At 42.2% G+C, this 25,854-nt stretch overlaps 1 protein-coding gene across 1 annotated transcript in view; it reads right to left on the bottom strand.

The window, feature by feature from the left end:
- STIM2 (stromal interaction molecule 2) overlaps nucleotides 1–25,510 on the bottom strand; it is an 82,946-nt gene extending 57,436 nt beyond the window's left edge. Inside the window, exon 1 of the mRNA XM_081875743.1 lies at nucleotides 25,153–25,510. Within this exon, the coding sequence (XP_081731869.1) occupies nucleotides 25,153–25,429 (277 nt within the window). The 5' untranslated portion in view covers nucleotides 25,430–25,510. The remainder of the gene's footprint in view (nucleotides 1–25,152) is intronic.
- Nucleotides 25,511–25,854: the final 344 nt, after the last annotated feature.

The following is a 25,854-nucleotide window of genomic DNA, read 5'->3' as shown; positions in this document are numbered from 1 at the left end:
AGGCCAGTTCACATATGAAAATCTTCTCTGCCATATCAATTTGTGTACATTGGTAAATCAATGTGTAAAGGGAAGTATAACCCCTGGTACATAAAGGTAGCAGCTGCTATCTCTGTGATAGCAGAGGCTGAAAAAAAGTTAGGTGGTAAGTCCACCCTCTGATATGACAAGTGGCTAGCCAGGGTTTCCTTTGAAGTGTAGTGATGAAAAGTCGTAAACACCACACTTGTAAGACAAGTGAGTAGTAAATGAGGATCCCCATTACACACACTGTCCTCACCATCTGGTAATCATTTACGACCTAATATCTAGGCAACACAATTCAACAGAAATATGCTACCTCCTACGAAAGAGTTGAATGCACCAAATTTAAAATTAAACCTGTTCTGCAGATGTACCCACAAATTTAGTTATGTAATTCTTCACTGTCAGTTTTCCAAGCACCAAAATGTTAGTGGCGATGCTAATATTTGCATAATGCATTTTACAGAAAGAGAAGGTTGTATCAGTGACTTCATTAAAACCCCAAAGCAGTCTGCTATGCAGGCACATAGGAATGGTGCAATTTGACCATGACCAGTGTTCAAAACTCCCATTGTTCTAGGCGCATTTTGCAACAGGGAATTTCATTAGTGTGAGCAGTTTCTGAGCTCTGGGCGTAGTACTGCACCTAAGATTTCAGATTAAAACTGCGGAGTGGAAGGAAAGGAGGACCTTTTTCTGCCTCCCCACTTCCAGCTACTCTCTGAAGGCTGGAGAAGAGATCATCTTAAGAATATTAGGGGGGGAAGAACTAGACCAGTGTTTCCCAACCCTGTGCCTCCAGCTGTTTTTGGACTACAATTCCCATCATCCCTTGCCACTGGTCTTGCTAGTCAGGGATGATGGGAGTTGTAGTTCAAAAACAGCTGGAGGCACAAAGTTGGGAAACACTGGACTAGACCATGTGAAAAATGAACACAGTGTTTTAGCTGCAGTTCATTCATTTTCAGCTTTGTATTCTTGTTATTAAAAAAAACGCACCTAGACATTGCGTTGTTGCACCCATAACCTAAGCTTAAGGTGCCATTTAGCTCCTAGCTTTCATCTCAGTTTCTAACACTGACCATGACTCATCTCATGCCTTCCAGTAGCAAAATGTGTGACAGAAGACCAACTAGTACAGCAGTGTGAAGGGGTCACCCAGAGAGAAGCAAGAAAATGAAAATAGATAACTGTACAGGTAGGTGCCTACCACTTGTGACTTTACAGTCTAGGAACTCATGGCAAGAAACTGATGAGAGAAGCACCATTAACTGCAGAAGCATTTTCCCTTCCGCCTTGCCTTGGAAGATCTTGAAGTGTTAGAAAGTTTTCCCCCTTGCAGCTTGAAGGGTCCTTTCAGGTTGTTTAATTCGGATCACACTGAAAAGCACTTTCACCAATCCAAATTACACCCCCTTCAAGCTAATAAGTCTATTTAACAAGAGGGAAGCAATAGTTCCACTCCATTCTGCCTTGGTCAGAACCCATGGTGAGTACTGTGTCCAGCTCTGGGCTCCACAGTTTCAAGAGGATGCTGACAAGTGAGAACGTCTGCAGAGGAGGCTGACCAAAATGATAGAAGGATCTGGAAACCAAGGCTTATTAGGAACAGTTGAGGGAGTTATGCAAGTTTGCTGTACAGGAGAGAAGACTCAGAGGTGATATGATAGTCATCTTCAAATATCTGAAGGGCTGCCAAATGGAAGATGGAGTAAGCTTTGTTTTTTGCTGGTCCAGAGGGTAGGACCCGAACCAAGGAATTCAAATTAGAAGAAAGGCAATTCCGCCTGAACATTAGGAAGAACTTTCTGATGGTAAGAGCTGTTCAACAATGGAATGGACTCCCTTGTGCTCTCCTTCACTGGAAGTTTTTTGTAATACACATGCTCAAGTAAAGAATACTTTGGCTGCATTGTTCTGAAGTTCCTATCAGCATTCAACATATTCCTGGGTAAGAAAGAAACTGAAGTGGCTGAGCGAACTTCCTCTGTAAATGGTTCATCATAGCAACTGGAAATGGCTGCAGTGCCAAGCAAAGGAAACACAAACAGGGAGACAATCTGTTCTTAGCTTCACAGTGTTTCCTCTATACTGGTGAAAGGGAGATGGCAGCATCTTGACTGATATATAAAGGTTTTTTTGTTTTTAGTGGGTGACTAGAAGTATTTGTCAAGGCAACGTGAACAGAGTTAGCAGGGGAGGAAACCGGCTGCAGCAAGATCAAGGGCAAACTGCAAGCTTTAAAGACTACATGCATACAGCAAGAGGAATACCACAAAACCCCAAAGGTTTATCCATCTGATTGTAAGTATACCATTCCTACCATCCCAAATAAGTTCCACCTACAACCTAGGTACTGATCCCCCTCTTCTCTTACCAGAAAGTTTCCCTACTACCTTCAAAGTTAACACACCCATACAGCTTTCAAACAAAATACTGTGGTTTAGACCACTATTATTACATATAAAAGGATATGCAGTCTGATGACATTAAATAGAACTATAACTATTTTCAAAATTTCATACATGGTTCTCCCTCTGTAATGAGTAGGACAGTTTGGTTCAGGGGTCACCAAACTGTAGCTCCTAAACTTCGTGCACCTCTTGGACACTTCCAGCTGCAGTTCTTGAGACCACAAAAGGTGCCCATGTGTTTTATAATTTCCTGTATCCTTCCCAAGACACCGATGGAACAGCAATCCCTACTCTCTGCAATCCCTTTGGTAGTAGATGCCAATCAGGACAAAGGAGTATCTGCCATGCGTAAGAGAGAAGTAATTGGAGGCATGGTCAGCAAATCAGAAGACAGAAGGGGGCAGAGTAGCATGGAAGAGGAGACAGTAAGAAGCTATGTCAGATGATGGAAAAGAGAAGGCAGAGTTGCTGGCTATTGAAGAGGTGTGTAGAGTATGAAGAAGAGAGACAAGCAACGGACACACATAAGCCTGGGCTAGAGAGGGGAAAAAGGAGGTTTACTAGGCCTAAAGAATGGTAAGAAATCAACCAGTGTTGCCCTTGGCCCCTTTGCAGAAGGAAGGTTCAGGCAATTCTTCTTCTTCTTCTTCTTCTTCTTCTTCTTCTTCTTCTTCTTCTTCTTCTTCTTCTTCCGGGGGTTCACAGAACAAAATCAAGATATAAAACCCCAAAATACATAATAAAAATAAAAATAAAAACCCAATATTCTTCTTCTTCTTCTTCTTCTTCTTCTTCTTCTTCTTCTTCTTCTTCTTCTTCCAGGGGTTCACAGAACAAAATCAAGATATAAAACCCCAAAATACATAATAAAAATAAAAATAAAAACCCAATAGCTCCCCCCAACAAAAACACATTTTAAAAGGGCATAGGATGTAAATCAGATCCACCAAAGGCCTCGTTAAAAAGGAACGTTTTTCCCTGGCCCCTAAAGGTGCATAATGAAGGTGCCAGGCGAACTTCCCTGGGGAGAGCATTCCACAGACGGGGAGCCAGTGCAGAGAAGGCCCATTCTCATGTTGCCACCCTCCGGACCTCTCGAGGAGGCACTAGAAGGAGGGCCTCAGAAGGTGATCTCGGGGTCCAGGTAGGTTCATATAGAAAGAGGTGGTCCTCTTTCCCCACAGCCACTTTCCCTTCCAGTCACTCTCTGCAGGCTTTGCCTAGAAGAAGGGTCGATCAATCTGCCTACTATCTGACTTTTAGAAGACATCTGAAGGCAGTCCTGTATAGGGAGGTTTTTAATGTTTGATGTTTTACTGTAGTTTTATAATCTGTTGGAAGCCACCCAGAGTGCCTGGGGCAACCCAGTCAAATGGGCGGCTTATAAATAACATCATCATCATCATCATCATTATTATTATTATTATTATTACTACTACTACTACTACTACTATTACTGCTGCAAGTCAGAAACTGTCCAGCAGTGCACATTTGCAGGGTTCAAAAAGGATATTGTGCAATACATTTGTGAGGAAATGATAGACATCTCGCCATCTTGCAATAAACCCTTTCTAATCAGATGCTGGAGTTTGCTGTGGCATCTGATTTATATTCTGTGCATGCATGAAAGCATAACATAATCAAGTCATAAGAAATGCAAATATGGAGAAAATTGAAATTTTAAGCCAAAATGGGAGGAAGATTTTACATGCACCGTTAAAGGAGACAAACATCTTGGCTTTAACTGCAATGCATCAGTCACTCCAAACTTTAAAGTAAGCAGCTAGAAATGCCACTCCTAAACAAATCAAGAGACATTTCATTTGAATACACACACAGTCCGCATTAGAATTAAGGAAAACATATTGCTTTCTGCATTCGCTAAAGCAGTCTTTGCCAAACTGGTGCCCTCTACATGTTTTGGACTACAAAACTCGTCAGACCCAGGCAGCATGGCCAAGGGTCAGTGATGATGGGTCCAAAACATCTGGAGGGCACCAGGTTTGGAAAGACTAAATTAGAATTACACACAACTAACTACTAAAGACAGGACAGGGTGGTGCTGTGGTCTAAACTACAGAGCCTAGGGCTTGCCAATCAGAAGGTTGGAGGTTCAAATCCCAGCGACAGGGTGAGCTCCAGTCCCTGCTCCTGCCAACCTAGCAATTCGAAAGCATGTCAAAGTGCAGGCAGATAAATAGGTACTACTCCGGCGGGAAGGTAAACGGCGTTTCTGTGCGCTGCTCTGGTTCGCCAGAAGCGGCTTAGTCATGCTGACCACATAACCCGGAAGCTGTCTGCGAACAAACGCCGGCTCCCTTGGCCTGTAAAGCGAGATGAGCGCCACAACCCCAGAGTTGTCTGTGACTGGACTTAACAGTCAGGGGTCCCTTTACCTTTACCTAACTATTAAATCAGAAGGTTGGCGGTTCAAATCCCCGCAACAGGGTAAGCGCCCGTTGCTCGGTCTCTGCTCCTGCCAACCTAGTAGTTCGAAAGCACATCAAAGTGCAAGTAGATAAATAGGTACCGCTCCGGCGGGAAGGTAAACGGCGTTTCCGTGCGCTACTCTGGTTTGCCAGAAGCAGCTTAGTCATGCTGGCCACATAACCTGGAAGCTGTACACCGGCTCCCTTGGCGAGTAAAGTGAGATGAGCACCACAACCCCAGAGTCGTCCGCGACTGGACCTAATGGTCAGGGGTCCCTTTACCTTTAACTACTAAAGACAGAATCCAATGTTGCCTGCACCCTCAAAATCTGCTCCAGAGTATCCCCCAACTCTCCAGAGCAGATTTTGAGGGTGCACAGGAGGTTGCAGGGGTGGGGAAAGGAAGATGAAGTCTCACTATGTGATCTTATGTCTGTTTTATTTCCACACAGACAGCACTGGACACAACTCTAAGACTGGATTGCTAGAGAAGTTTGAGAAAACTGGGAAATGAAACATTTATGTAAACCCTACCATAATTCAAACACTAAGTTTTCAGTTGTTCATGTTCACACACTGCCCACTGTGAATAAAACAGACCTCTTGTACGTGGGTGCTATTCACAGGCAAACGGGGGAGTTTCTATTCAGGAATGCATTAGAGCAAGGGGGGAACCTGTGGCCCTCAAAATGTTGTTCAATTACAGCTCTCATCAGCCGCTAACATTGGCCAGGCAGAATTGGGCTGATGCGAGTTCAAATCCAACATAATCTGGAGAGCCACAGGTTCCTACCTCCACGTTAAAGTTTGTTAGGTCATCTGCAACAGTCATTAAAAGAAACTTACAAACCCAGAGCTTTCTCCTGCGTTTTGGAGTCCTGTTGGACCTAAACGACGTAAGTTTCTACTAGCACTTTACCAAATACAGAAATTGGTACTTTATACATCTCTTTGCAAGACGACAAAAACTGCTGTGCTTGCTAAATACTGCTACCCTTCACGTACCTTCCACATAGCAAATATACCACTACAGATACGTCCCTCCCTTTTGATATGTATCATCTTCCTTTTACACCTTCTCAATTCTATTTTTATCACAGCAGATTAAAAATGCAGCTATCAGCCACTGAGTTTTTTCAGTAGAGCCTCCCCCCCCCCACACACAAATGGATAGATCATAGCAAGCATGTGACAAATACTCCTGACAAAACTAGCAAGCATGTGGTAGGTTCAACCACTGAACCAAGTTTCCTGCAATTTTGAAACAAGGAGGTAGAACAGCTGGCCCCTGAGATGTTGCTGCACAACCACTGGCATCATTCCTAATCAATGGCCCATACCAGAAGAGGCTGACGGGAGCTGGTGTCCAACAGAATTTATTAACATTTAGGGAACTCTCCAACTGTAATCCTGTACTCACTGACCTAGGAAGAAGTCACTTTGAACTCAATGAAACTAGAGGAAGAGAAGTGTTGTGAACTGCCCTTAGATTCTACAGGTGTAGGAAAGTATAGAAATTTACTAAATAATAAATAATACTAAATGAATGTGGTTTGCCTTTTCAAATAAACACACAAACCAGAACAAAACTCTCCTCTATGTGTCCTAAATTTTGAGATGTAGTTCTGCATGTCAGCATGTATAGAATTGCACTGTGAAAGACACCTCAGAGTTTATCTGCTTTGTCTTAATCACCTTATTTCTTATAGCATTTAATGGCCTAGTCTACATGCTCATCATTAAAGCACCTTTAACATAAACAGTGATACATGCATCCTGTCGGTCATCTGATTAACAGCATCTGATCAGAGATTCTTGAATTAAAAACCAATTACAGTAAATTACAGATTCTTATTTTTAAGAACTAATTTATCGCTTTGTGCTTTTGTCAATTCGATATTGTGTTTTATACATTTTGGTACATACAGTGGTACCTCAGGTTACGTATGCTTCAGGTTACATACGCTTCAGGTTAAAGACTCCACTAACCCAGAAATAGTGCTTCAGGTTAAGAACTTTGCTTCAGGATGAGAACAGAAATTGGGCTCCGGCGGCGCGGCAGAAGCAGGAGGCCCCATTAGCTAAAGTGGTGCTTCAGGTTAAGAGCAGTTTCAGGTTAAGTACGGACCTCCGGAACAAATTAAGTACTTAACCTGAGGTACCACTGTATTTACAAGGGGAGAAACAATATAACTGGGCAGCATATTGAACACAGGAGGGAAGAAAGATGGGAAAATCGGAAGATAAAGTCAAGCCTTCATAACTGGTCAATGGCGTAAAATATCCGTAAGAAAAAATATTGAGAAGGAACATGAGCTGATCAGTACTATCTGAAAAAAGATTATTATTTTTTTGCAAAGCTTTCCCATAAACCAACAGCTACTATATGAACTTTTAAAAATGGAAAACCTAGAAATATAACCTCAAAGTAACTCCCACTGAACACAGTAGAGCTTGCTTCTGAATAAACATTTCTAGTATTTGCACTCCAAGTACTAATAATTTAAACCCTAGAATTTCAGTAAAAGCTCAAAAATCCTCAATTTATACTTACCAAGAACTCCTAAAGCAAAAATACCACCTAAATTATTCTGAACAAGGCATTAGTAATTGACGGCAAGCTCAGACATTTAAGTAGTGTTTTGTTTAGTGATTTCATAATTTATTGTGCAGTAACATTTACTACATATATGCGAAACAAGCACAAGCCTTGAAAAACTCTTGAACTCAAAATCACAGGACTTAATCAGCTACCACACAATGTTACAGAAATGAAGATTTACCAACTACAGTACAAAAGGACTTTGTTGTGTGTGTTTTTTAATGCTGTAACTGCTCTCTTACTGAAGAAAGATTTAAGAAAATGAAACGTAAGACATTGGCATCTAAATTCCTTTTTATAATCCAGAACACATGCCTTGATCTTTTGACTCTCTCCCAAAGTATTCATTAGTAAGTTGCAGTCTGACCAGAAATTGTTTTCCCTTCCTAGACTATTTCTTAAGTTCCTACCAAAGGAGAGAAATAAAAAAATAAGTAAAATCATTTTTAAAATTTGGATCAGTTTTGATTCACATTTGAGTATATAGCTTTTCAAGTCTCACTGAATTTTTATTCTGATAGAATAGAAAGGTAACATTTCCGGAATACAAAGAGCAAGCTTGCTATTTACATCATGGGCTTTATACAAGGTTGAAAACATCTGCATTGCTGGAATAGGTTATCTGCAAAGCTAAGTTACACTTAGAAATAACCAGGCTTGCCTTAGCAAATATTATACATCTTCCAAATTGCTTATTTTGAAAGATCTCAGATCTTTTTTCCAAGCAAGTACAAGAATCCCTAAAATTACTAAAACTCTCAGCCTTGAAATTACAAACTAGAATTCAAGTGCTTCTAAAGCTCATCTGCCCTTCATGGGGATCTTTAATGAGCTCCTGGTGTTTTCACTACATCTTTAGTTACATCGCATTTAATCAAACATTCAGTATATGCAGGGGAAGTGTTTGAAATATGTGATCTTTTTTGAGATTATTAACTAAAGAATGATTCTTAAATTGAGGTTCATAGTTTACTTTATAGGAAGTCCTCAATACTATGATGGAAATAAGGGGGAGGGGAGATATTGAAGAGCCGTATATTACTGAAGTTGCTTACTTCAGTAATATATGTATTATTAGCATGTACATGCTAATAATGTATTATCAGCATGTAGCAGGGAGAGGCTCACTGTTCCCCAAAGTGCAACAGAATATAGAAGTGATATAAATTCTTTGCAATGCACCAGCAAAAAGAGTTACACTCCTGTGTTGCAACATTACGAAGTTTAACAAACTTGTACGACTAAGCTTTGTAGAAAGGGTGGTGGCTCAGCAACTTCGGGCATGCTTGCAGGAACTGGATTATCTGGACCCATTTCAATCCGTTTCAGTTTTTTTCTCCCGAAGAGTAAAGGCAGGTACAAGGTCAGAGAGAGAGGTAAGGTAATGATTTTCAATAGTGTTCACGTGTATCACAGAGTTCTTCTTTTGCCTCGCCAGGAAGTAGCGGGGTGTGGCAAGGAAGCTTGCAATTCTAAAGTAACAGGCCAGAATAGCTGTGAAAAGGTTACACAAGTGTTTTCATGGTTCTTTGACCATGGGCTGTGAACAGGTATCTTTGGACATATTCTTCTTGGTTCTTTGAACCAGGTAGTTGTTTCAAGTTGTCAGTGTCGGGAATTTTGACCTGCGACTGTGTGGACTGTGATCTGCTGAAGCTGTCAATCAATTAATGGACTAGTTGTCTAGGTGGAAGATTCTCTAGTGTGGAGGTATATGAAAGGTGAGGTTATAAAGTGTGAAGTTTGTTCAAATGCTCTGGTAAAGAGGTGCTCTGTTGAGTACTCTGTTAGGGGGGTTTGCTAAAGTGAGGTTTTCAAGTCTTGGTTTATATATTTGAGTGGAGTTTATATACTGCTAATGAGATATAAGGTTTATAAGATAGATGTTTTGATGAGTTAGGTGTGTTTTTCCTTAACTTTGTCAGGTTCCACAGGTAGTGTTTTGTTTTATAATGTATGGGGCTACATTAAGTTTAAGAAGGTTGAATTGGCTTTTTCTAGGAGCTGGGTTACAGGCTGGATAAACTGTGAGGAAGGGGAAGGTTCAATCTGGCTTTTTGGCACTGAAACGGATAACCTTTACTGGAAAAGAGACACAAGTAGTGTGTGAAACAACTGATTCTCTTTGATCTCTCAGCAGCTTTTAAGACCATCAACAATGCAATCCTCCTGAAGTACCATATTGGCCCGAATATAAGCCGCACCAGAGTATAAGCTGCACATTTAAAATTGGACCGGGGGGGGGGGGGAGAGAGAAAAAAAGAGAAAAAAACCAAATATAAGTCCCATGCTCCTGGCTGCATACCGTAAGATCGCGAATATAAGCCACACTTTAACTTTTCACGGTCGGAATTTGGGGGGAAATGAGGCTTATATTCAGGCCAATACGGTAGTTCTGCGAGTTGGGAATTGAAAGCATAATGATACTGCGATTCCTCTCCTACCTGCAGGGTCATTTCCACAGAGTAGCATTTTGGGACTACTGCTTGGTCCCTCATCTACTACGCTGTGGGGTTCGGCAGCAGTCCATCCTGTCTCCTATGCTGTTTAACAGCTCTATGAAACTGATGGAGGTAGTCATCTGGTAATGTGGAACATGGTGCCATCAATATGCAGGGGGAACCCAGCTTTCTCTCTCCGCAGTATGAATGAGGTGAAGCTCTGCAAATGCTGGACTAGTGTCTGGAGGCAGGCTGGATGAGGGTCAATAAACTAAAGCTGAATCCCAACAAGATGGGGGTGCAGCTGTTGGATGGTTCTTGTGTCCGGGATTTGGAGGTATGGCCTATGGTAGATGAGGTTGCACGCCTCCTGAAGGAACAATTTTCTAGCTTGGGAGTACTCCTTGATTTTGCGCTGTCACTCGAAGCCCAGGTGGCATGAGTGGCCACAGCTGCAGCTTTTCCTGGGCCAGGATAACTTAGTAACAGTTATCCAGGCTTTAGTAACTGTACATTTAACATACTGCAATGTGCTTTATACTGGCCTACTTGTGAAGATAATCCAGAAGTTGCAACTGGTGCAGCATCAGGATTGTGAGTGGTACTTCTGTGTGGGGCCATGTAACACAAAAGCTGCTTTGAGGTTCCCCACTCCCAATCAAGCAGTACATAATTTTTTTGAATTAATAAAATAGATAACGTACACATACAAACTGCTTTGTCTGCCAATATGATACAAGACTCAATTCAAGATTTGTTGTTGCCATATAAAGTCCTGAACAACCTGCATTCCAAGTAGTTGAAGGAGTGCCTCTTCCATTATCTGCCAGACCATGCCTTAAGATCTGCTGGGACGGCCTTCCTTGTGCAGTAGTACCTTGGAAGTCAAACGAAATCCATTCCGGAAGTCCGTTCTACTTCCAAAACGTTCGGAAACCAAATGGCAGCTTCTATTTGTCTGAAGGAAGCTCCTGCAGGCCATGAGAAGCTGCAGAAGTCCCGTCAGACGTTCGGGTTCCAAAAGAAAGGTCGCAAACCGGAACAATCACTTCCAGGTTTGTGGCATTCGGGAGCCAAAATGTCCGAATTCCATGGCATTTGGGATCCAAGCTACAACTGCACTCTCACAGCTAAGCATAGTACATAGTGTGGTGCCATCTCAGTTGTGGCATCCTGTTTGTGAAACTACCTCCCCCGGGCCTAAAGGTTGGCTCCCTCCTTATTGAATTTTAGGCAGGGATAAAGATATATTTTTTATTTTAAAAAAGTGTAGTTTTAAAGTTTGTATTGATGTTGTTTTGCTACAGCTTATTATGATTTTGATTGCCAGACATTTTGAAAGGGCCTTGGTCCTGGAAAGCAGCATAAAAATCCTGTAGATAAATGGCAGGTTGGGCTGGTCTTTAAGAAAAACAAAAATACTTGAAGAACTATGTGGCAGTTCTAACCAAGTTCATACTCACAGCAGAATCACCGAAATAGTTATGCAAGTCCAACATTTTCGATCAGTCTATGCTGCGTAACACTGAATATCAACCATAACAAAACATCTCAGGATATTTCAACCAAGCCTCAATACCTGCCTCCTACTAATGGTCCCTTTCCATTTTCCTTGCATGTTTATTCTTGTAAATACAATACAACTGTTCCAGTGAGCAGAAGGTACTAAGTTTTAATTTGGAAACTTTTCAAGTCCCCTATTGTGTGATGGCCATAAAGTAAGAGGGTGTGGTATCTCAGAAGGAACTGGCAAACCACCAGACTATGTTCCTCAGTACAACAGTGCTGAAAGAATTCTGGTCCACAGTGTTCAAAACATGATGAATTCCCAGGTACACCATCCCACTTTCCTGGTCATTAGCCTTAAAAAAAGGTCTACGCACCTTTTTCCAGACAAATCAGTGTTAGAAACTGACATATGAAAGCAAGGAGCTAAATTGCACCTAGGTTATGGGTGAAACAACAGAATGTCAAGTTGTGCTTTTTTAACAAGAATACAAAGCTGAAAATGAATGAACTGCAGCTAAAATATTATGTTCATTTTTCACATGGTCTAGTCCTTCCCCTGCCCCAACCACCTAAATTTCTTAAGAAGGTCTCTTCTCCAGTCTTCAGAGAGTAGCTAGAAGTGGGGAGACAGGAAAAGGTCCTCCTTTCCTTCCACTCTGCCGTTTTAATCTGAAATCTTAGGCACAGTACTGCACCCAGATATCTGAAAATGCTTGCACTGATGAAATTCCCTGTCGCAAAATGCACCTAGAACAATGGGAGTTTCGAACACTGAAAGGAATGTGAAGAAACAAAGATATATTTAATACACATGGCTAAAACAAGTGACAGTGCTCATAGCTCACTAGAACTGGGACTTCTGACTGAACACAGGTGGTCAAGCTGAAGCAGAAATATAACATCTTTTAAATGTCAATCACTATCCCACTGCAGCCTTTCTCTCAGGTGCTTCAGGTACAGAGAATTTCTGTCCAATAAACAGTGAAGGGGGGAGAGGCTAACTTTTGTTAACCCCTCAAAGAAAGTATAAAAGTAAACAGAAGTTTGAAGGTGTATCTATCTACAATAGAACTATCATTACGGAGAGTCAGTCTTTGGCTGCTTTATTACGCAGGTGGCCAGTCTGGCTAGCACTCTGTGCATGCTGCTAAACACCTTGGCTTCTTTAGCATTGCTCTACAGGAGGCTGTGCAAGACAAGGATGAAAGAAGCAGTAAGCCTAGCTGCACACAAGCTATCTTCATTAATAGGAGACTAACTTCTCTGCAATGTCTGCAAACATAAAGTGCTCCAGACGCATGACCTAATTGTGCCTGATCTATTGGCTAACTGCCAATACCAGCAAGTGCCTCCATTAGGCCATCCTGGCAAGAAAAAAGTGGCTTCCCCAGCAAGAACTGCCTCCACTGGTAACATAAACAGCAATCATTTGTATCTCTGAAAGTATCTTCCTTCTCTATTTTGCACAGGAAAATCCATTGACACCTCACTATTTTGCCCTCAAAGCCAAGAACAGTTTAGATTTCAGATACCAGACTGCAGCCCAGGCCCCAAAGTGGTCCATCATTTTCACTTTAGGATACCCATCTTGGTCTAGAATTCCCATCTCAACCTAATTTATGGTACAGAACTCTAGGGTGGCCTACAGTGGTCTAAACCACTGAGCCTCTCGGGGTTGCCGATCAGAAGGTCAGCGGTTTGAAGCTGCATGACAGGGTGAGCCCCCGTTGCTCTGTCCCAGCTCCTGCCAACCTAACAGTTCGAAAACATGCCAGTGCAAGTAGATAAATAGATACAGTGGTGCCCCGCAAGACGAATGCCTTGCAAGACGAAAAACTCGCTAGACGAAAGGGTTTTCCGTTTTTTGAGGTGCTTCGCAAGACAAATTTCCCTATGGGCTTGCTTTGCAAGACGAAAACGTCTTGCGGGTTTGCTTCCTTTTTCTTAAAGCCGTTAATACCCAGGGAATCCACGCTCCGCAAGACGAAAAAATCGCAAGACGAAGCAACTCGCGGAACGAATTAATTTCGTCTTGCGAGGCACCTCTGTACCGCTGTGACGGGAAAGTAAATGGCGTTTCCGTGCGCTCTGGTTTCTGTCGCAGTGTCCCGCTGCGCCAGAAGCCGTTTAGTCATGCTGGTCACGTGACCTGGGAAGCTGTCTTTGGACAAACACCAGTTCCCTCGGCCTGAAAGCAAGATGAGCGCCGCACCCCAGACACCTTAACCGTCAAGGGGTCCTTTACCTTACCTTACCTTTTAGATTCCACATCAATGCCACTCCATTGAAGAAACATTTCAGTGAATGCTTACTAAGTGGAATTCAGAAGTTGCATGTAGCCACAATGCATACCTTCGTTTTCAATCCAATCCCTCTGTTCAAAAACCTGTGAAACTCAGGAAACCCACTCCTACTCTCTTTGGAACAGGTAACTATTGGTACCTCAACTCTTTTATTTCTCTCTACTCCATTTCTCATATCTCATATCCCAATTTTATACCTTTGTGTGGCCCAAACACTTTCCATTTGCATCTCAGCTTCTCCTGATATATCAGGGCCTTCAGTCTGATAGATCCATAGTGCCACACCCTGCTCCTTACACAGCCACAGTAATATTATCTTCCTCTGTCTCCATCTCTATCCCAGGAACAGGCAAAGTGTCTGTTGTTGGTCCAGGCAGAATGGAGTTAGTGAAGCCCGATTATAATTTCTACGCCAACAAATTTACTCTCTGTGTTTACGGAAGAAAGAAACATTACTTTCCTTCATGCCCTTAAACACGACTGCTAGATATTTCACAGTCATTACATATTACAAGCTTATAAAGCATGACGTTTTCTTTATGCATTTGTTTATATTAAAGGCAAGAGAATACAGGTATTTAAGAGCTTGAAACAAAGCTTTGAAAAGCTAAATTTAAAAATGAATTCAAATGGATTCAAAGCTGCTCAGAGAAAGAATTCTTCTTCATGAGACACAGCAAAGAAGCAGCTTTTGAAATAAGCATGACTAATTAGCAAGATGCAAGTAGGTTTCACATCCCAAACAATCACACCACTGTTGGCCTTCCTACCCTCTTTTCTAGGAAAACACAACGAAATAGTAAAACATCCCACACCGCTTCTGGTGCAACAGGACACCGTGATGGAAACCAGAGCACACGGAAATGCCATTTACCTTCCTGCTGCAGCACTACCTATTTATCTACTTGCACTGGCGTGCTTGCAAACTACTAGGTTGTCAGGAGCTGGGACAGAGCAACCTCATCATGGGGATTCGAACCGCCGACCTTCTGATCAGCAAGCCCCAGAGGCTCAGTGGTTTAGACCACAGTGCCATCCGCATCCCTATAATCAAGTGTAACACCAACCAAACAAGACTCCTGGTAGTATTTAAGTGTGTTGCTGTGTGGTATAGAGAGGGTCATTATCCCACATACAATAAGGTCTCTAGCCAAATGCAAACTACCAAGGAAGGCAATGAGGGGGCTCAACTGAATCCGCAACTGGCTATCTTTGAAGCCAATCCAAATGACCACTCCACCCGATCCAATAGTCCACTCCTATTCAGTAATCTACCTGCTGTGAGAGACCATATTCTATATCCGGAATATTAATTCTATATTAATCAGATATATGAATAACACCCCCAATGACAAACAATGTGGGCATTTAATACATTCAGTAAGTCACCCTCCTACACATGTATGTTCCAGACAGCAGTGAAATATAACCAAGATGATTGGCAGTAAAGTGGAAGTGCCTGCTTTAAAAAAAACAACCATATTGTAACGTGCTGGTTTGCCCTCCTTTAATAGGTGTAGAAACTCATACAAAACTTTGTTACTCAGCAAAGCTTTAACACATGGCACAACTGGAATGGAATCTTGGTTTATAAATCACAGCATTATCTATTTGCATGAGGCTTTCCTACAAAATTGTACCCAATGCAACTGATAGAATATCAGGTGAATAATAACAATTTTAAAAGATCAGAAACAATTAAAAGCAATCATAATATTAATAAGTAAAAGCCAAACCAAAAAAATCAATCCATACAGTACTTTATTGAAATTATAAATATAAGCTAACTCAACTAAACAGTTTAAACTGAACAACATTGTATAAAACAATAAAAATTAACTAACCTAATTTAATGGCTTGCATTTGATGAATACTTTTCAAAGGCGAGCAACACCCACATCTTTAGGCATTGACAGAGGCTCTTCAGTATAAATGCTACTCAAGAAGGGTTGCAGCTTTTCCGTGATGTTATGGGGAGGGTACATATTGAGAATTTTTTCTGCCTCTCATGTAATTCTAGCTCCTCCAAGGTCACCCAATGAAACTGAGTGGCAGACTGCAGATTCAGGGTGGACAACAGTACATACTTCTTCACAAAATGTACAATTAATTTATGGACTTGAAAGCCACAGGATGTGCTGACGGGAGATTGGCTTAGATAGCTTTAAAAGAGGATTAGACTAATTGGGGACAGAGAGGGGAGATAGAACTCTATTAGCCATGACGGCTAAATGGAACCTCCAGTGCAGAGGCAGCATCCCACTGAAAACAATTTACTGGAGGGAAAACTATCAGGAAGGAGTATTTCCTTCATGCCTAGCCATGGGTTTCCCAGGGTCATCTGGCTGACTATTATAGATAGACCCTTGGACCAATTCAACAGTAATCCTCTTGCATTTTTAAAACTTTTGGTTTCTATGAACATGGCTCTTCTTCTATATATATATTCTTTCAAATATGGCATATTTTGAAGTGTCAATTATATTTCCATATTTGTTTGCATACAAACAAACATAGGAATGAGTTTTGGAAATACCAAAGAAAAATGTTCCTTCTTGCAAAAGACATAAAGAATAGTATGTATAGTAGGATGGAGTTTCCTTCTCTTCAGAAGAGATACTGCATTATCTTCTGACATGTAGCTGGGCCAAGAGGAACAGGGTGGCACCTAAGAGACGGAATGTCTATTGACAACACTGAACAGGAATGTTTCTGTTGTTGCAAGGATGCTTCTGTTATTGGGACCAGGTCACAATAACTACTGAACAAAGATATAAAACTATTGTTAAACAGAGCAAGAATTTCATTAGATAAATAAAACCAACCCTTTAGATGTAACTTTGGAAGAACAGTTTGCAGTGAGATAAATAAATTAGGAAAAGAGATCTTGCTAGCCAACGTTTTTGTTTGTACCACCTTCCTGGAGCATTTCAGGTTACTACTAAGAGAAGACAGAATCAAACATACTTGGAATTGCAAAAATCAGACCACAAAGTCAAAAAATATGATATACTTTCATTGTTAATTACAAAACACCATAATCTCAAATATGCCTGTAAGCATGATCATTTGCTTTGAAATGTTTATTTTAAGCCCTTTTTTGACAAAACTAATACAAGTGTGGATAAGTTACTTATTTATCACTACAAGAAATAATAATGCTGACCCAGCAATTTAATAAGTGTTTCACCCATAAATTTATACAGAAGACAATTTCAATCCATGGAGACATGCCTTATTTCTCTGAATTAAGCTGCACGGAAATTTATGGGATTTACGTTCACGTTCAAAACAAATTCTTTTTAAAAACAGGGGTGCTACTTAGAACAAGAGCTACTGAAAAATGAAGATCCCTTCTGAATCCACCATTTCTGTCAAATAAAATACCAGAAAACAAAATGGAACTTGAAATACGTAGTGATCATGTCTCCACGTGTGAACCCCTTCCAGCGAAGGGATATGCCTGCATACTGGGAGGGATTTCACCCAAGCCAAAGGCCTCTGCTAAAACCAACCCTGCATGCTTTGCTGGGTAAGGGATCTTAACTTCATAGAACTGACACACCATGCAACTCATAGCACTGAATGAAGAGGTCCAAGCTTTAGTTGTCCTAAGCTGGTTGAACAGCTAAGTAAAAAAATTCCTTCAAGAAAATTATTTCCCAACCTTATCACCCGTGCAATAGGTACATGAAATCAATAAATATTATTGTTGATCTATAAGCCTGCAGCGATAAGAATTTCTAGCCCTGCTCAACAATTCATGTTAAGAACGAACAGCAGTTGATCCCTTCAGAAAGCATGCTGACAAAAGAACACCAAATATAAGCACGAACAACATGACCTCAACAGCCAGAGCACTAGAATCGAATTGTGTCACAGAAAACAAATTAACTCTCTGCACCCCCACAAAAAAATACTAAAAAGCAAAAGAAGAAATTAAACCCATCCTTCTCCGGAGAGCAAAGACAAACTTAAAGTCTGCCACTATACACCAATATTTTCAACAATGATCAGAGCCACTTTACACATTGCAGCAAATATAAGGTGCCCAACATTGAGTTGCCCATATCTCTTCTGCAACACCTGAAGCACTTTTGTGTAACTGAACACATGCAAAAAATAAGTTCTTAGGATTCTCAGCCAATCATGTGGCTTCCAGGGGCATGACTGCAAGGGTTTTTCAGAGACATGTTGCATAAGAATGAATGAATTTACTTTACAGATAGGTAGCCGTGTTGGTCTGCCATGGTCAAAACAAAATAAAAAAATTCCTTCCAGTAGCACCTTAAAGACCAACTGAGTTAGTTCTAGGTATGAGCTTTCGTGTGCATGCACACTTCTTCAGATATCTGAAGAATCTGAAGAAGTGTGCATGCACACGAAAGCTCATACCTAGAACTAACTCAGTTGGTCTTTAAGGTGCTACTGGAAGGAATTTTTTTATTTTGTTTTGAATTTACTTTATTACGGTCACAGACCAGCAGAAGCAAAACATCTAAATAAATAGCATAAACCAGTAAGGAAAATTTAAAGGAGATCACTTTAAAAAAAAACAGCTGTATGGGGTGGGGCTTCAGAAGTGCAGCTCTAACAATATGGGCCTTTTATTTAGGACTGATTTGTAGCATAGATCATCCTTCGACGAATATCTATCATGGCAGTACAAAATCTAGCAACCAAATATGTGACTTCTGGGCTATCGTCCTGTAGTAATAGGGAGACGTAGTGTTGTTCTGAACACCCAGGGAACTTATATAGGATGGGCTGGATAAACCTAGCTTGAACGTCTACGTAATACTGGTAATGCCTTCTTCAAGGGCATGCTCCATTGTTTCCTGCTGCCCAAAGCCACATGGGAATTTCCTCTCCTCATATGGTATCTTCCTAAACTGCTGAAGGGAAGGCCTGACAACGCGTCAAGGCGGAAGCCCTTCGTTGTTTTGGTATTTCAAGATTAGCTATGTATGGCATTTGGTAAGTGGAATATCTTCTAGTTTCACCAATTAAAAATTTGGGGGACCTGGCCAAAGAAAAAAGAAGACCACACACCGTTTTATAATGGTTTTTGCTTGCTCATTCCTCATGTTAAGTAAGAACTGTGGATTGAATCCTAGAGTTGTTATTATATTATCCACTGCTTGTTTCCATATCGATTGGAAATCTTCTTTTAATAGTCAAGGAAGCAAGACCGCTGGGAAGAGAGGCCAGTCTCAGCCAATAATTGCATAAGAGATATTACCAAAGATGGGTGTGTGGGAAGCAGCCCTCATTTAGCACTGTTTATCTAAAATCAACTCTTTGCATATAAAAAATGTGGTAACTTTTTGCAAACCTAACCAGTAGAAAAGCTGAAAGTTAAATTTCTACTGTGCACTGCATCCTTTCTGAAGTTCCATTTACGATGGAATGATAAAATGTGATAAAAGTAGCCAATAATATTCCCAACTGAAAACTATCTGTTCTTAACACTATAGTCTGAAACACATATTTGTGATATACAGTAATATATTTTTTGGCCTATCAGTACAGTGTTACCTCTGGTTACGTACTTAATTCGTTCTGGAGGTCCGTTCTTAACCTGAAACTGTTCTTAACCTGAAGCACCACTTTAGCTAATGGGGCCTCCCGCTGCTGCCGTGCCACCGCCACACGATTTCTGTTCTCATCTTGAAGCAAAGTTCTTAACCCGAGGTATTATTTCTGGGTTAGCGGAGTATGTAACCTGAAGCGTATGTAACCCGAGATACCACTGTTCTACATATATATAGCATTCACTGCCTGTGGTTAGTACAAATGCAAGATTACTGTAATTAGTGCAATATAAAAGTATATAACTATTACATAATGAATTCGCTTTAACTACTGTGGGTATCACATAGCTTGGTTTCCACAGCAACCAACACTGCAGAATGATAACTGTATCTAAAAAGAATGAAAGACAGATCATTATATAACTGTCACCAGCAGTGCAAGATACTTCATAGATAGTTAATCACCAACTTTCAGTTTGGGAAACATAAGAGTTCCCAGGCAACAGACTTTTTTTTACTTCATCCAGAGTTTTATTATCAGAATATTAATACACACAAAAATGACCACTTCTAATTCAGTTCTGGTTTTCCTAATCCTTAAAAAGAGATGCCTGCACATTCATTCTACTATTTTTGCTATCTTGTATCATCACATTGTGAAAAACTATTTAATAAGCAAAATCCAGCTTGGACCAACAATATACTCAGTAGACTAATGTTGCAGATCAGATCCAAGTGCTCTTGAAGACAACTGATTTTCTAGATCCATTCAAACTGGGGTTCATGTGTCCTTTGTTAACTTTGCAGTGGTTCCAGTCCTACTTGAATGAACATTTCCAGAGAGTGCTACTTGGGAGAGTGCACTTCAGCCCCATAGAGCCTTCTAGGTGCGGTTCCTCAGAGTTCGATTTTACCCCCTATGCTATTTAACATCTGTAAGAAACAGCTGAGTGGAGTCATCCAGACTTTGGTAATTACGCTGTCAGTAACATGTAAATGACACACAGCTCTACCTCTCCTTTACATCTGGCAGGCTTGGCTATGAATGTGCTGGACTGTTGTCTTGTCTTGGTATCTAGATGAGAGCCAATAAACTGAAGCCCAATCCAGGTAAAACTGAGCCACTGTCAATGGGAAAAGGCCTGCTCTATTGGGAAGTAGAAGAGAAGCTGGGATTTCAACCGTTGAAACTGTGTGAATTTTTATTTTATGGAGTCTGCTTTAGCGATTTGCTTATATTTTGATTTAGGCTAGTACATGTTGTGAGCTCTTGGAATAGAAAAGTGTACAAATTCAAAGAGACAGAAATAGCTTCCCTTCTCACCCAAAAAAACCAAAACAATCCAGAGTAATGTATTGCAGAAAAGTTTGCTAAACAAATGATTGTTGTTGACAATGTTTGCTGAATAAGATGTTTTGCATGCAATGACATCTTCAGCCATAGTAATATGAAGAAGAATTTGGTTCCAATTTCCATTCCCAGCCTCAAAGCTGAAAGGCTCCTCACATGAATCCACGTAAAGTCCTACATCTATATTAGGCACTCCATATAGGATGAACCATGGCAATTTACCACAACCTATCCCAAACTTAGAATATATGCAGCACTTGTCAAGTAGGATTGTTTCTCATTTATCAGTGTAAACATGCAGCTGTACTTCAGAATCACTATTTAGAAAGTCGAGATAAAAGCAGCATAGCGCAATAGATATCAATCTACAGGAAGACTTCAGAAAAAGAAAGATTAACTAGAAGAAACTGATAAGAGAAAAACATACCCACAGTAGACAAGAAATATGCTGAGAACTTGGAATACAGGTAAGAATCCCTCAAATCCCGAGATGTTAATACACTGTAAGTCAAAGTGAAGTGTATGTTGTATATTGTTTATGTAAGATGCCTAAAGAACATTGCTGATTGATGGTTTATAAATGTAATTATTATTAATTTATAAACCACCAATCAGCAAAGTTCTCTGGGCAGCTTACATAAACGATATACAAAATACAATTCCCAACACAATAAACAAAATAAAGTAAAACTCGGCAAAACTTGACTAAAATCAGCATAAACCCCAGCAGCAACATTACTTAAAACCAGCCAAACAAAAAACAAAAAAACCAGCAACGGGAAACTTGGTGCAAGAACTAAAACAATACATAAGATTGTAAATAAAAGGTCTGGGAGAACAGGAACTGATCTTCACTTGGCACCTAAAAGATCACAGTATACATACCAGGGCAGTGCCCATTTGCCAAAACTTCTTTTAGACCAAAGAAGAAAAACAGAGCTGAGAAACTGTTTTTATACAAAAGAGAAAGAAAAGGCAAGAAGGGTAAATGATTCACTGCAGACTATGTCTCTGATACTAAAAAACAGAACAGAGAAACCTCATTTAAAGTTATGCTATTCTGGAAATACCACAGATCCCTAAGCTATTCATGATAACACACTTTTCAGATTTATTAAGTATAAATTATGGTTTAGGTCCTAAATTGCCACCACTCCCCTCAATATCCCAGGGGCCAACCAATTCACAGCAGCAAGGTTTCAGGGGGCTGCAGAGGAAAAGGGGGCAGGAAAGCCCTGTTCCATTAACATGGATCCAAGCCAAAATATTTAAAATAGAAAACAGGACCACTCCCATGCTAACAGGATAAAATAGAATCACACACTCAATCTAGTTATCTGAAAACACTAGTCAAATCCCCAACATTATTCCATCATTTACTACTGCAGAGTGCTCCACAATTCCCCATTCATACCCACTGGCCCCACCAAAGCAGCAGCCATACTTGGTACCTAGAACCTCTGGCTCCTCCCAGCATCCTTTGGCTGGGAGAAATTGCTAAAACTACCCTGAGTCGGGAACCCACAAATACAGGACACATTTTCTCTGGCTCTTCAGCTGTTCCTGGCTGTGTTATATTACTTCTCCCAGTAACAGAAATACTATTAGAAAAAGCAAAGTAGCAAAGCCAAGCAAGTTCTGGACCTTAAGAACATCCAGGAGGGGGACAAAACAGTTCCCTGTAGCATTCTGCAATGTGCTGAAGCAGCCATTAGAACAGGACTTGAGTTCAAATACCTATTTACTCATAAAACTCACTGACAGGCCACAGGCAAGTCACCAGCTCTCACCCTAAATAACATACCTCACAACATTGTTTGGAAAACTTGATACTACCATCCACATACCATTCTGGACACCCTAACAGAAAGACAGGGCACAAATGTAACAAATAAAGAAAATTCTGCAAAAACCCACACTTCAAATGACCTGATATATGCTCCCCACCCCACCCCAGGATGCTTATCTTTCCCACAGAAGCACACTTGTCTTTTTTGCCATCATTCGCAGAAACTACATACTTCTGAAAACACTTTCATGTTTTGTTGTTTTTAAATTTGCTTTTAAACAGTCTCTGCAATATGGTCAATTCATTTCCAAAATGGTTACTTTTCCTCGCAGGAAAGTGATTCACTGTCAAGGTGTTCGCTGAACACACTTTTGAAGATGTCAAAGTACAGGGTCACAGGACAATGTCAAAGTTTCAGTTCCATCTCTCACGTCCACGAAACTTCCTCCAGAACAATCTGCATTCCATCTTCTCATTTTCAACAGTATGATGGCGAGTTTATTTCCTGGGAATGAATTCATCCGCCTCTGAGCAAGTCTTCCTGCTGATAATATATTATCAACACTTCATAGGACTGTTTATTTCACTCCCAACTTCCTTCACCCTGCTTCAGATTCCACTAACGTGCAAACAGTGTCTTTTGCCCTCTGCACAGCGCAAGACCCAGACGCAAGATACCGGTAAATGGTTAGAGCAGTTGCTATATTCCACCGTTACACACAACTATAAAATATGCAGACAATAGGATGATAAATATTAAACAGCACCCTCCTACGAAGATTATTTTTAAAGCCTCCGGAGCACTTTTATAGTAACTTCCTTGTTGGTTAACGTCGAGTTAGAAGTCTGGGATTGCCGGGAAAGCTTCATGCACTTGCCTCAGTTCCGCATTGCTGCTTCTACTCCTTTTGACTAGTAATTCAAACACAGAGAGAAAAAGAGAGAGGACCACAGTTGCCTGCCGACACATCTGGTTCTTCTGCAGGAATAAGTGGATGAGCAATGAAAGAGCCAAGAGAACTGCACTGACAGCCTTCCCACTCCATTTATTTTTTACAAGCTGTTTAAGACGCGTAAAAAAAACCAAGACATTGCAAATGGATAAGATAAATGAGGAGTTGGCCCAAGGGGGGCTTTGAAACTGAAACTGAAATCCTAAGCTCTTCATTAATGCTCCACTCAAAGACATGAATTGAAAAGGTGCAACGCTGGCTACATTTCAGTGTAGATACAGCAAGGGTGTTCAGAAGGCTTCCTAAACAGTGTGATTTAACAGTTAGACTTGGGAGACCAGAGTTCGAATCCCCACTCAGTAATGAAAAGCACTGGGTGATCTTGGGCCTGTCACCAGCCCTACCTCACAGGGTTGTTAATGAGGATGAACTGGGGAGGAGAAGAACCATGTACACAGCCTTGAGCTCCTTAGGTGGAAAAAAAGTGATGTATAAATATAATTAACAATAATAATAACAATGACCAAACACTGCAAAGAACTGAAGAATGGAAGACAGTAATTAATTCTCCCAGCACGCCAGGACTGAAACCACAATGTATATGAAGGACTACACATGTGAAATGGATTTTATATTTATAAGATGTAACACAGGCACTGTTTGTAAGGAGGAAAAAATGTCTCTTAAATAAGAGATGATGCGGCTACGGGAGGAAATGATCGACATATGTTTGCAACAGCAGCGGGAAACCTGATTTTATGAAATTGTATTAAATTGAAGTAATTTGGTTTGGTAATAATCTGGATAATTAGTAAAATAATTGGGGGGGCAGGAACTACCAATGACCAAACTCTGTCAAGTGTTCTCTATTATGCAGCGCTTAGGGTAAAATGCAACTACTTCTCCCACCTACACATCCATAGGTACGTCAGATCTTAAGTTCAGCGATAAACTAGCACTAAAAGCCTTCCCAGTTTTCATCCTGCACACACCTCACTGCAAGCCAGAACCCCCAACTTGGGTCCTTGGATATTGTGGATTGGATATTGTGGGATATTGTGGGATATTGTGGGACTACTAGGGGGGGTGTTATTGTTTTTATTTTGATTTTATATATTGTGATCTTTTCTGTGAACATCCCTGAGACCTCCAGGTATAGGGTGGTATATATATTCAATCAATCAACAAACAAAATCTGAAGACCCAAGGTTGAGAAAGGCTGGTTTTAGGAGGCTTTCTTCCCTTCCCCTGATCCGCATCACCCCCAAGATCCCCCCCCCCAAAAAATCTCCATCCTTGGAGAGACTCCCCCCCCCCCCACATACACACCGCTTGGCTTCTCCCTCCCCAACTGAGGACCACTTTACACGCGTCACACCCCAACAAGTGCTCGCTCTCACGAAACACGCGTCTCCCGCTCCACACGTGACGCCGACACCCCCCCTCCTCCTTCCGGAGCAGAGGCGAGACCCGAGGGATCCGTTCCGTGCCCTGCATTTACTCCTTTCTCCTCCCTCTCCAGCAGGAGATGCCGGCGCCGAAGATCCGCATCCCCGCCCCCGCCCCGGGGCCAACTTCGCGCGTCGCAGCGCCCCAGCGAGAGAAAGGAGCGAGACACGCGTCCGCCGTTCCACACGTGACGTCAACGCGTCCTCGTCCCTGCGAGCCTTTGAGGAACCGCAACGAAGACTCCCTCCCTCCCTCCCTCCGCGCTGAGGGAGCCTCGGCGGCTCCTCCGTTTCCTCCTCCTCCTCCTCCGGCGGCGGCGGGGATGCTCCAACCCCCTCACCCGCTGCTTCTCACCTGTCCCCGGGGCCGGGCTGTCGGAGGCAGCCGCAGAAGCCGCTCCACCCGCTCCGCTTCCCCTTCTGCCGCCGCCGCCGCCGCCGCCGGCCACGTCCGCCGCCTCCGCCTCGCAGCGCCCCGGGGCCGGCGGCGAAGGCGAGGAAGCAGCGCGGGCGGCGGCGGCGGCGGCGGCATCCGCCTTCGGCAACAGCAGCAGCAGCAGCAGCAGCAGGATCCCTCCCGGCCGCGCGGCTCTCCTCACGGCGGCGGCGGCGGCGGGGCAGCGACGGTTCATCGGCGCGGCGTCTCGGCTCGGCTCAGGCGACGGGCTCCTTCGTCGTCGCCTCAGCTCGCGAGGATGCCGCCCGCGCCGCCGCCGAAGCCCCGCCCCCCGCCGAGGGGGAGGGGGCCTCTCGCGCTCCGCTGACGAAAGCAGCCGATGCGGCGGTTGCTGCCCGCTCGCGCCGCCGAGGACGCCACTCCGCATGCGCGCCGCCACGCAGGCGGCGGGGCGTGCGCAGTAGCGGCGCGCGAAGCCGCGCCTGCCCTTACGGCTTGAAGGGTCTCGCTCTTTATCAAGGGAAAGGAGCAGGGCAAGAAGGGGCGGGAAACAGATGGCGTTGTTTTTTGGGGGTGAGCACGCTCAGGGGCGTCCCTTTGAATGGGAAGCTGCCACGTGGGGATGCGCATGCTCAGGAGCATCGCTGTCTTATTGACTCC

The sequence above is a fragment of the Podarcis erhardii genome (assembly GCF_964252035.2).
Source record: "Podarcis erhardii genome assembly, chromosome: 9".
Classification (NCBI taxonomy): Eukaryota; Metazoa; Chordata; class Lepidosauria; order Squamata; family Lacertidae; genus Podarcis; species Podarcis erhardii.
This window is presented reverse-complemented; position numbering and strand designations above follow the sequence as displayed.